Source organism: Sus scrofa, chromosome 10 (assembly GCF_000003025.6).
Source record: "Sus scrofa isolate TJ Tabasco breed Duroc chromosome 10, Sscrofa11.1, whole genome shotgun sequence".
NCBI classification, from domain to species: Eukaryota; Metazoa; Chordata; class Mammalia; order Artiodactyla; family Suidae; genus Sus; species Sus scrofa.
In genome coordinates, this window is record NC_010452.4 from 12,051,836 (window position 1) to 12,064,047 (window position 12,212).

The 12,212-nt window shown below is 39.9% G+C and overlaps 1 protein-coding gene across 7 annotated transcripts in view; it reads right to left on the reverse strand.

Annotated features, from left to right (window-relative positions):
* RGS7 (regulator of G protein signaling 7) overlaps positions 1-12,212 on the reverse strand; it is a 371,486-nt gene that overhangs the window by 100,939 nt on the left and 258,335 nt on the right. For 6 of the 7 annotated variants that reach the window (XM_021064377.1, XM_021064375.1, XM_021064374.1 and 3 more), the window contains exon 4: positions 3,566-3,616. The exons of the other annotated variant lie outside the window; for it this stretch is intronic. In XM_021064377.1, the coding sequence (XP_020920036.1) occupies positions 3,566-3,616 (51 nt within the window). The remainder of the gene's footprint in view (positions 1-3,565; positions 3,617-12,212) is intronic. 7 annotated transcript variants of the gene reach the window in all.

The following is a 12,212-nucleotide window of genomic DNA, read 5'->3' on the forward strand; positions in this document are numbered from 1 at the left end:
GTCGCCATATATTATTATTTCTCACCCATTCTCAAGTGTTAATCACCAGCGGCGAGAGAAAAAGCCTGCCTTTTTGTTTCAATTGCACCGCCGTTGGTGGGTGCGATCTTTCCCTACCATGTCATTTTTAGTTACCATAATCCCCATATTTATGGTATTTTTTTTAAGCATCTGCTCTAAACAAAATACACCTTGTTTTTATTTCAGTGATATGAATTGCTTGCCACACATGGAGGCGCTTACATAATATTTAAAAAGCATTAAATTCCTCAATTAGGAATACGTTCTTGGCAATGAAGACATGAGCTGGTAGACCCTGTTCCAAATCCCTGGGATTTAGTTTTTTTGTTTTTTTTTTTGTCTTTTTGCTATTTTGGGCCTCCCGGCATATGGAGGTTCCAGGCTAGGGTCCAATCGGAGCCGCAGCCTGGCTACGCCAGAGCCACAGCAGCTTGGATCCGAGCCGCGTCTGCACCTACACCACAGCTCACGGCAACGCCAGATCGTTAACCACTGGCAGGCAGGGACGAACCGCACCTCATGGTTCCTAGTCGGATTCGTTAACCACTGCGCCACGACAGGAACTCGGGATTTAGTTTTGTGTTGCAGACTCGACATCCTGTCTACCCCAGTGAATGAGTCCATGACTTCAACAAGGGCATTAAAACGTAATGCAGACATGACAAAAAAAATTGGGATTATAAATAACACTGTTTTCAAACTTCATGAAAAATGGAGTTAAGGCAAACCTTAAAATTAATGAGATTGGATCTATGTGCTTTCAAAAGAGAAATTTCAACAATTAGAGAAGAAAAGGAAATAAAAGGATCAAGACGGCGGAAGAGTAAGAAGTCGCGCTCACCTTCTCCCACAAACACATCAAGAAAAACACAGGACATCTACGGCCTTGGGCAGAAGAACTTAAACCTCCGAAAAGGGCAAAAACCCTCCGCCTAACTGGGGAGAACAAAAGAAAAAGAAAAGAGAGAGAGAGGAAAAAAAGGAATGGGGACCTGCACACCTGAAGGGAGGGAATGTGAAAGACAAAAGGAACCCACCCCCTGGGAAGCCACCCAACCCACGGGAGATCAGCTGAGACGGAGGCACCTCAAAGTCTCCAAGAAAAGCGCAGCAGCAGGACCGAGGAGGGAAAAGCAGAGAGAGAGCCGAGCAGACCATCTGCACCTCCGACCTAGACACCACAGGCTGAGACACTGGGGGGCACGAGGTGCTGAGACTCTGGCTCAGAGTCAGTTCCAGGGAGAGGACTAGGGGTGGCTGTGTGGAGACAGCCTGAGGGGCTAGAGAGCAGTGTGCCACCGGCAGGGGAGCAGACGCCACAGCAGAGGGAACCCTGGACGAGGTCAGGGCCCTCAGGAGAAGCAAGGCACCATGGTTGGGAGGGTGAGAGGAAAAACAAACAGAAAGACAACCTACGGAATGGGAGAAAATAGTTTCAAATGATGCAACTGACAAGAGAGTAATCTCTAAAATACACAAACAATTTACACAACTCAACAGCAACACAACTGAAAAATGGGCAGAAGACCTGGACATTTATCCAAAGAAGGTATACAGATGGCCAAGAAGCACATGAAAAAATGCTCAACATCACTGATTACTAGAGAAATGCAAATTAAAACTACAACGAGGTACCACCTCACACTGGTCAGAATGGCCACCATTAACAAGTCAACAAATAACAAATAACAAATGCTTGAAAGGGTGTGGAGAAAAGGGATCCCTCCTACACTGTTGGTGGGAATGTAATCGGTACAACCACTATGGAAAACACTATGGAAATACTTCAGAAAACCAAATATAGAACTAAATATGATATAGCAATCCTACTCCTGGGCATACATCCAGAAAAAACTTTCCTTGAGAAAGATACATGCACCCATATGTTCACTGCAGCACTATTCACAATAGCCAAGACATGGAATCAACCCAAATGTCCACAGACAGATGAATGGATTAAGAAGATGTGGTATATACACACAATGGAATACTTCTCAGGCATAAAAAAGAACAAAAGAATGCATTTGCAGCAACATGGATGCAACTAGAGACTCTCATACTAAGTGAAGTAAGTCAGAAAGAGAAAGACAAATACCATATGATATCACTTATATCTGGAATCTAATATATGGGACAAATGAACCTTTCCTCAGAAAAGAAACTCATGGACTTGGAGAACAAACCTGGTTACCAAGAGGGAGTGGGAAGGAGTGGGATGGACTGGGAGTCTGGGGTTAATAGATACAAACTATTGCATTTGGAGGGAATAAGCAATGAGATCCTGATATGTAGCACAGGGAACTACATCTAGTCACTTGTGAAGGAGCATGATGGTGGATAATATAAGAAAAAGAATATATATGTGTGTGACTGGGTCACTGTGTGTACAGTAGAAATTGACAGAACACTGTTTATCAAGTACAATGGAAAAGATAAAAATCTTTTTAAAAAGTAATAAAAGGAATTCAAGTTGGAAAATAAGTACAACTATCACTGTTTGCAGATTACAGGACACTATACATAAAAAATCCTAACGACACTACCATAAAACTGTTAGAGCTCATCAACTGAATTCGGTAAAATTTCAGGATACAAAGTTAGTACACAGAAATCCATTGCATTTCCATACATTAGCAATGAAAAATAGGAAAGAGAAATTAGGGAATGGGCCCATTTAGCATCGTATCTAAAAGAATAAAATACCTAGGAATAAACCTACCTAAAGAGACAAATGACTTAACCCTGAAAACTATGATGCTGAGGAGAGAAATCAGAGATGACAAAAACAGATGGAAAGACATACAATGCTCTTTGATTGGAAGAAGGAATATGGTCAAAAAGAGTCCACTGCCCAAGCAATCTACAAGTTCACCGTGATCCCTTTCACATTACCAATGACATTCTTCAGAGAACTAGAATAAAATATTTTAAAAGTTTTATGAAAACACAAAAGACTATAAATAACCAAAGCAATCTTGAAAAAGAAAAAAAAAATGAAGTGGATGAATCAGTCTCTCTAACGTCAGTCTTCACTGCAAAGCTACAGTCATTAAAACAGTATAAAAGCCCAAAAAAGAAAATTGTGTTATTTCACAATTGTTTTAAATCATATGTATAATTATTTATGAAAAAGTATACAGCTCATCCATTATAAGTCACCAGTCATCTGAGTCAGAAGTTATAAAACAGGATATTACATATTGAAAAACAAAATTTTTTGGCTGCTACCCATGGCATGTGGAAGTTTCCTGTCCAGGGATTAAACCTGTGCAACAGCAGTGATCTGAGCCAGTGCAGTTACAATTCCGGATCCTTAATCTGCTGTATCACAAAGGAAGTCCTAATTTTTTTTTTTTTTAGGTAAACAAAATAAAATATAGTTAACTATATGTTGACTACCACAAAATTTGCATAAATTTGAAAAGCATAGTTAAATATAATTACAATTTTTCAGATATGCTTGCTTGTCATCTTAGCCTTGAGAAAACATATTTCTAAAACTAGAAAAAAAATAATTCTATCAACGGGAAAATGATTTATTTACCTGGATCTTCTATGGTTAAGTTCTTTATTAACCACTGAACAATGTCTGACCCTGGAAAAAAAAGAAAAAAAGAAAACCACAAATATATATGATCTTTTTTAAATACATGTTCACTTAAAGAAATGTTAACATCTGGCACACACATTAGCAGGAATGTTTCTCATTGTTATAATAACAGATTAAAGATCAGCCACATATGAAGTATTGAAAACAGAGTGTGACTACATCGTTTTTCTCCAATGAGCCAAGGTACAGACTAGTCAATTATTAAATAGGGAATATTTAAGTATAAAGATTTAATATATTAGTAGTAGATAAAGTGATTCATTGACTTGTTCACTGAATGAATGTTTATTGAGCACCTACTGTGTTTCAAGCACAGTGCTTAGCCTGGCATAACCAATACTCTATCATTCTAGTTACCTCATCCCATCCCTGTGTCTACTCTCAAGCCAACCCAAATTTGTTTTTGAACACTCCTGTGGTTTCAAGCCTGCGTCCTAATCTCTTACGGGAAGCTCTCTTTCTGCTATTTTCAAGACACCAAGCATTCATTCACACGAGAACTTTCCACAACCCTCCTTTGGCAATGTGTGTGCAGAGTCTTAGCCCAGGCAAAAGAGAGCAGTGTGGCCAGCGCTGCTACCGGTTGTGACCCAGGATTGAAAGGATAAGGTCTGAACTAGTTCAGTGCATGATCAGAACAAAATTAAGACTTGTTCTAGGTCTAAGAGGACTCACTAAAGGTTTCCAATCGAGCAGCATCAAGGATGAATAGAATGCTGAAAATATGAGCAGAAATGGGAAATTCAGGAAGAGCATCTGGTTTGCCTGAGACATTCACTTCTGTTTGAATTTGGCTCTCAGCATAAATTCACTTCTCCAGAAAAATAGCAAAAAGTAGTACGCAAATGGTTACATGTACTTAGTAAGCGGCATCAGTGCAGCATGAATGAAACTTGGGGGGAACTGAGATTCCATTTCTACCTGTCTTGGAGAGTAGCCTACCCACTTGAGATCCGGCCTCTAGGTGATATTAACAATGGCCAAATCATTCTAGCTGCTTGAAGTAGAATAGCTGAAAATTAACTTCAAAATAAACTTGATTCTCATACCTGACAATGATGTCCTAAAAGTTATGAACACACACGCATCATGGGTTTCAATATGCATGCATTTTAAAAATAATTTCAAGTGCTGAATCTGACTTTGTTCCTTTTATGACTGTTTCTTTCCACTTGCATCTGAGAATATGGATTCACCTAGATTTCAAAGGAAGCTCCGAGAGAAGGGAGGAGAGGAAACGCGTGCGTACAGATGTTGCAGTGTTGTGCCTTATGTCCAACCTACAGCCTGAGTAAACTTGAAGCGTGGTCTTACCTTTAAAAAAGGGGACACTCAGTTTTTCAAGCAGGTATACAGTGACACCTGACCAACATCGAACTCCTGGTACCCACATTCTGTCAACTACCTCCAGGCATGCTCATGTTTCCCATTTGAGCATCTATTTGGGGGGGAAGGCCCTGGAAAATTTCCATTCTTTTGAAGAGAGCCACATATTGGTTCCAGGATTATAATTTTTTTCTTAGTGTGAAAAGTGAGTTTAAAATACCTTTAGAAAAAGTTTTTAAGAAAGTTTTCCTTCTCTCTTTTTTTTCTGAACAGAAAGAACTACAAAGAAGCCTAACTTGAAACTTCATTTAATTCAAGAAGCAAGACACTTATTTTCCTGGTCTACTTTTGGGTATTCTGTCACAGCGATGATCACAGCTCAGTCTGAAGGAGTCAATTGGATCACCTGTCAGTATCATTAGAGTGGTTTTATTGTTGTGGGGTCACCCCAATATATTTGCGGTTTTAAGTTAAAATATGAATTATTATTTTATTGTTAAAAGTGCATCCAGCTCACCATATATTCACTTACTCTGCATCTATGACAGCAGGGCCTTATTGCCTAGTTGAGAGAGGTAGAGACAGAGAAAGAGAAAAATTACAGCATCTTGTGGAACCAAAAGATTCAAAGAGAAACGTGTGATTCTAGTCATGTTGAGAACTGAGTCGGATGCATTACAGCCAGGAGGAGTGTCGGAGGACAGGGCACCTTTCGAGCAATTTCTCAGCTTTATCTTTAATAAATAAGGGGGCAGCTCTGCTAAAATTTTCAGGTAAAAATGTATATATACCCAGAATATTTTAGAGTTCCATTTATCTTTATTCTGCGACCATCAGAGTAACACACAGGATTTTTGTTTTGATGTTTTTTGGTTTGTTTTGCCTTAAAAAATTTTTTTTGGGCATTAGAGCTATTGATTAGCTACAAGGTGATACTATCTCAGACCCTAAAAGATAAAAGTCACCTCTGTGATTATGGCCTCCAGGAAATTCAGCCCTGATTAGGGCCCAGACTCTTGTCTTGAAATCTTAGAGGCACATATCCACTCTTTGTGCTACAACATTATGTGTTCTCTATACTGAGCAGGAGCAGTGGAAGTTTTAATTATCATGCAATCCCATAATCTGTTCTTTGAAATGAAAACAAGCAAAAGTGCTCCTCACACACTGCTCACAGATCTCCACCTGCCACGTTGTTTCTTCCTTCCCTGGCTTTCCTCACGCTGTTCCGTCTCCGTCTCTCTTTCCTTCGGTTCATCCCAACCATCCGAGAGCTCCATTCATCAACTAACTACTCCAAGGACCTACTCTGCTCACCCTGTCACCTGACCAGGGAAAGTCTTTCTCCTCCAAGTCCTAGTCTTATCCTCAGCACTCATTACACCTGTCAAGGGCTTGTTTGTTTTGTCGGTCTTCCCCTTTGCATCATGAGTTCCTTGAAGGGAGGCGTGCGTGTCATTCCTCTTTGGATCTCAAACAGCCAGGCCAGTGCTCGACATCCAAAAGGTGATGAGTAAATGTTAAAAGAACGGAGGAACCAACAGCAAGACTCCCCTCCCATGTCCCGCTCTAAGAGAGTTTAGAAATGGCAGCATCCATCATATAGCAACGTTTGGCATGTCACCTTCAGTGACGGTGATCACCCTTCACAGTGATAACTGCCCCTTTCCAAGGCTGCCACCTCACCTACTCCAACCATAATTAAAGCAAAAAAAAAAAAAAAAAAAAAAATCAAAGGCACGTAGACATCGCTATTATTTCTTCATCTATACTCTGGACCTGAGTAGTAACGGGCTCCCAGGTCTGCTCTGATGCGGATGATGAGACTGGACTGGGCCCTTCCGCTGTAGGCCATATTCCCTTTAAAACGGTGCTATCCACACCCTGAACCTGAAATTGCAGTTCTCCAAAAGAAAAATATTGAGAAATTTTTGTTCATATGATCTATGAAGACGTTGTAAGCAACCAAAATGTTACAATTTTGATTTGTATCTCTGACAAATCTAATTTGTTGCAAACCAGCCCAAAGAACCAAAATGTATATTTAAAATGAATCATGTACAATTTACTTTGAAGCTTTAGTTATTTTATTTATCAGGAAATCCCAGATCACGGGTTGTTACTATTGTAGTTTTGTCTTGACAAATTAATGAAATTGAAAACTCTCTCTGTACTATGAAAATACATTTTAACTGATTTACTTTGGCGTGCGCCTGAAACTAACACAAGCTTCTCAGTCAACTATACCCCAATAAAATTAATTTTCCTAGGAAAAAAAACCCCCTCTTTTTCTCATTTCTGTTAAAGTTCTCAATGAAAAACTTTAGCTCTTAATCCCAATGGCAGGGATTCAGATATTCCTGAGGTGAAGACATTGACTTTTACAATATTTCTCTTTCAGGAAAGTGAGTCAGCTCTTTGCATTGCCTAAATACCTCTGCCAAACCCTCAGCATCACACACACACAGTGCTGTCAATACAGATAGGTTTTATTTGATGAATACCATAAATAATCTATGCTTTTGATGGGATAACTACTTTCAGGATCTCTCACTAAATTGGCATCCTCTATATATGGAAAATATTTTGCCAATATTCTTCTTGGTTCCTTGAAATAGGAACAATAAATGTTTGTTATCATCACCATTAAATAGCGTATAATGAACATGCATTGAGTTTCTATGAAAATCTGGCTGTGGACCTACAGTTTTAGGGACAAAAAGGGAAGAATGTGGAGTGAAGCTGACTCCCTCTTCTGTAAGGCCCTTGAGGGAAGAAATGATATCTTACTAATTACATTTCCCCCCTTCTCCTAAAAGGGCCACAGCACAGACCTCTGAAAAATGTTTACGAGGGTTTAGCTTCAATGCTTAGGAACAAAGACCCCAGACACTGAAAAGTCAGCTCTACCAGTGATTCTCATCTTGCATTTAATCACACCCCCTTGTATCTATAACCATTATCATTTTTAAAATTCTTCATGCAGAAAAATTAAGTCAGTTTAATTCTAAAAACTGCAGAATTTCTTTTTTTTCTTTTCTTTCTTTCTTTCTCTCTCTTTTTTTTTTTTTTTTTTTTTTTTTTTGTCTTTTTGCCATTTCTTGGGCCGCTCCCGTGGCATATGGAGGTTCCCAGGCTAGGGGTCTAATCAGAGCTGTAGCTGTCAGCCTACGCCAGAGCCACAGCAACGCAGGATCCAAGCCATGTCTGCGACCTACACCACAGCTCACGGCAACGCCGGATCCTCAACCCACTGAGCAAGGGCAAGGATCGAACCTGCAACCTCATGGTTCCTAGTCGGATTCATTAACCACTGCGCCATGATGGGAACTCCCAGAATTTCTTTAAGATTAAAAAAAAAAAGGTTTCTTTTGTCAGCTGACATATTACCCATTTGTCAAGCTGAAAGAATGAACTGAATCTTTTCTTAATCTTTATCACTAATATCTAAAAACATTTTTGTTTCTGACGATAACTTGGGTTCCTGATGTATCCCAACCCATCTTAAATGCAACTGTGCCACCATTTTCAGGTCTGAGGACCTAATAAGGGATCCAAAGTCTAAATCCTATAATAGATCATCTCTAACATTTTGTTACTGAGATACCCCTTGTCTTCCCCCTGGTGTGCACTCTCTTTCACTAAAGAGTAATAAACCTGGAGTTCCCGTCGTGGCGCAGTGGTTAACGAATCCGACTAGGAACCATGAGGTTGCAGGTTCGATCCCTGGCCTTACTCAGTGGGTTGAGGATCCAGCGTTGCCATGAGCTGTGGTGTAGGTCGCAGACACGGCTTGGATCCTGCGTTGCTGTGGCTCTGGCGTAGGCTGACAGCTACAGCTCTGATTAGACCCCTAGCCTGGGAACCTCCATATGCCACAGGTGTGACCCTAAAAAGGCAAAAGACCAAAAAAAAAAAAAAAAAGAAAGAAAAGAGTAATAAACCCGACTTGTTCAGTCACAGTTGTTTTCCTGGTGGTCTTCAGCTGGAGGTCATTGACTCTTTTTTAATGGAAGTATAATTACATTAGTTTCAGATATACAACACAATGATTTGATATTTGTATATATTGTAAAATGATCACCACAAGAAGCCCAGTTAACAACCATCATCACACAGAGCTGCAAAGTTTTTTTTTTTTTTTTCTTGTAGCAAGGACTTTTAAGATCTACTCTCTTAGCAACTTCCAAATATACAATACAGTATTATTAACTATAGTCAATATATTGCTCATTATATCCTCAGGGCTTACTTAAGTCTGTACGTTTTGACTTCCTTCACACCGTTTCTCCCCCCAACCCCAACCTCCTGCCTCTGGCAACCTCCAATCTGTTTTGTGAATTCATGAGTTTGGGTTTTTGTTGTTGCCTTTTTAGATTCCACATATAAGAGAGAAGATATGGTGTTTGTCTTTTTCTGTCTCACTTATTTCCCTTTGCAGAATCCCCTCAAGGTCTGCCCATGCTGCTGCAAATGGTAAGATCTCTTTTTTATAGCTGAATAATACTCCAGTATTTACAGACACCCACCTTCTCTACCCACTCATCCATCAGTGAATACTTAGGTTGTTTCCAGACCTGGGCTAGTGTAAATAAGGCTGCAGTGAACTCGAGGGTGCAGATATCATTTCAGGTTAGTGTTTTTATTTCTTTCAGATAAATACCCAGAAGTGGAATTGCTAAATCATATGGTAGTTCTATTCTCAGTTTTTTGAAGAATCTCCAATAACAGTTTCAAATAAGATAGCAATGATAATAAAATTTGAGTTCTTTCATTAGGACACTTATGATTACAAAGAACAATCTTTTTTTTTCTTTTTTTTTTAGGGCCATACCTGTGGCATATGGAAGTTCCCAGACTAGGAGTCAAATCAGAGCTGCAGGTGCCAACTTATACCACAGACACAGCAATGCCAGACCAGAGCCACATCTGCAAACTATGCTGCAGCTTGCAGCAACACCAGATCCTTAACTCACTGAGTGAGGCCAGGGATCAAATCCACGTCTTCACAGACACTATGGCAAGTTCTTAACCCATGAGCCACAACAGGAACTCCCACATAATCTTTGAGGGAAGTATAAACATAAACAAATAAATGAAGGAATGTTTGAAAAGGGACCTTGAGCCAAAGGGAAGGGAGGCATTGGGGCCTCGAAGACAAATGGACATAGGACTCTGGTGACATTGAAAACGCCTGTTCTTATCTGAGTTCCTTTCTGGACATGTTCTGTCTCTAAAAACAGCCCATGCTGTTTTCCACCCACAAGGAGGTTCATAGAGGCTCAAAGTTCCTGGGTTTACAGCTCCTTCACTGTGTCTCCATCCTGAGATAACACTGCAGACCTGTTCTCTTGATTGTGTCCCAGGGCTCTTCACCACAGTACAACTTTAGTTTGAGGCTAAAGTTTTGTATTCACAGTTCCTGATTTCTCATAGAGGGTCTCAACTTGGGGAAGGTACCTACTGCAACTGTGGCAAGAAAGGTGGAATCATAAGCATAGCTCTGCTGGTGGCAGGCAGAGATGGAAACAGTTCCCAGAAGAAATTAGTACTTGGCAAGCAAAACAACACGTGTCAACTACAGCTTCCTCTCGTTCTTCAGCATCTATATTTCTAAAAAAAAATGTAAAAAAAGCAGAAGAGAGAGAGGAAGCAAAGCTAGAAAGCATGTCAAGTCGTGAATGAAACACTTCCTTATAAATATGTTTTGTTCTATGAAATTATTATTTCTGGAAAAGGCAGAGTGTGAATACATTTTTTGCGTGTGTGAATAAAGACACATATCATGTGCGGCAACACAGCTACCCAAAAGAATCTTATGTCTGTCACACATGCCATTGTGTGTTTTTATATGAGCGTGTATCTTTAAAAGCAAGGAATTAGTTTTCTAACATGAATAACTGACATTCAATTGAGTATGTTATGTCTGGATTTTTATATATCAGTTTTATTTAGGAAAGATTATCCAGTTTTCATAGAGTTAAAATTACCTTCAGGTCACAGCGCAAAACTGGATCAAAGTTAGAATCTTCCAATCTTCCATAGCTGATAGTGCCTCTGAAACCCAGAGACGAATTGGAGAGTAATAATCACACAGAGCTGGTTCCTTTTGCCAAATCTGAATCGCACTGTCATGCTTGGTCTACCACACTGCAGAAGAGAGGACACCTACGCGAGTTTGCAGATGCGATGACAAAAGCAAATGATGCAAATCGATCACATTTTCCTTCCAGGTTTTCACTCTTTAGAGTTCTACGGCCCTTGACCCCAAAGTGGAGTCACAGAGAAGACTGGCCTTTGTAAACATAACCCGAATCTACAATTTAAGGAGACAAAAGCCCAAGTATTTAGTTATCACATCTCCTGTGCCCCAAAGATAAATAGAGTAAAATACATCTCCAAATCTTCTGGAATATAAACGAGAATATAAACGAGAGTTCTGGGGTTGAGTTCCTTGGTTGTTTTTTAGGCAGATATGTAATCAAGACCATGGGAACTTAGCTGGAGTTTTAAACTTTGCTGCGTAAGATCTATAAATCAGAAAAAGATCTCTTCAGATGCCAAGCATGGATTTTGTGTCTCTACAAAGCCTAAGGAGCTTTACAGATAGGCTGCCAAAACAGCAGAGCAGCAAACATGACTGTAATGAGGGGTAAGAGGAAATTGAGATGTTCCTAAGGACCCTTTCGAACCATCTCGCAGAGCAGGTCCTTCCATGCTGTGTTCTGAAAAACAGCGCTTGTGTCTCTTGTTTGGGATGGTGCGAGCACGTGTGGGGAATGCAGTGGAATGACCTGGAGGAGGTAAGCGGCTCCTCATGCAGCCTGTACTGTGGTGAAGAGCCCTGGGACACAATCAAGAGAACAGGTCTGCAGTGTTATCTCAGGATGGAGACACAGGTTCTCTGCAAAGAACTATTTAATCTAAAAGTTTCCAGTTCTGCAGTTCTTTAGATGCATAAGAAATGCATATGCAATAAATAAGTATGAAATGTGCAAATATAATCACGAATTTCAAGGTAGCTAATATATGGGAACTTATCAATGATACATGATTGAGTGATTAATCAATTTCATGTGCTACTGTTGGGCATAAAGAAAAAAACCACAAGGGTATTCTGTTCTCAACACATCTTTTTAAAGCTAGACACAGGCCATGTCTAACTGTCTAACTCTATGAGAGCCATATGAGATAAGGAAAATATTGATTGTTAAATAAAAATTTCTTCTAGCAAAGTCTACGGCAGCAATAGGAA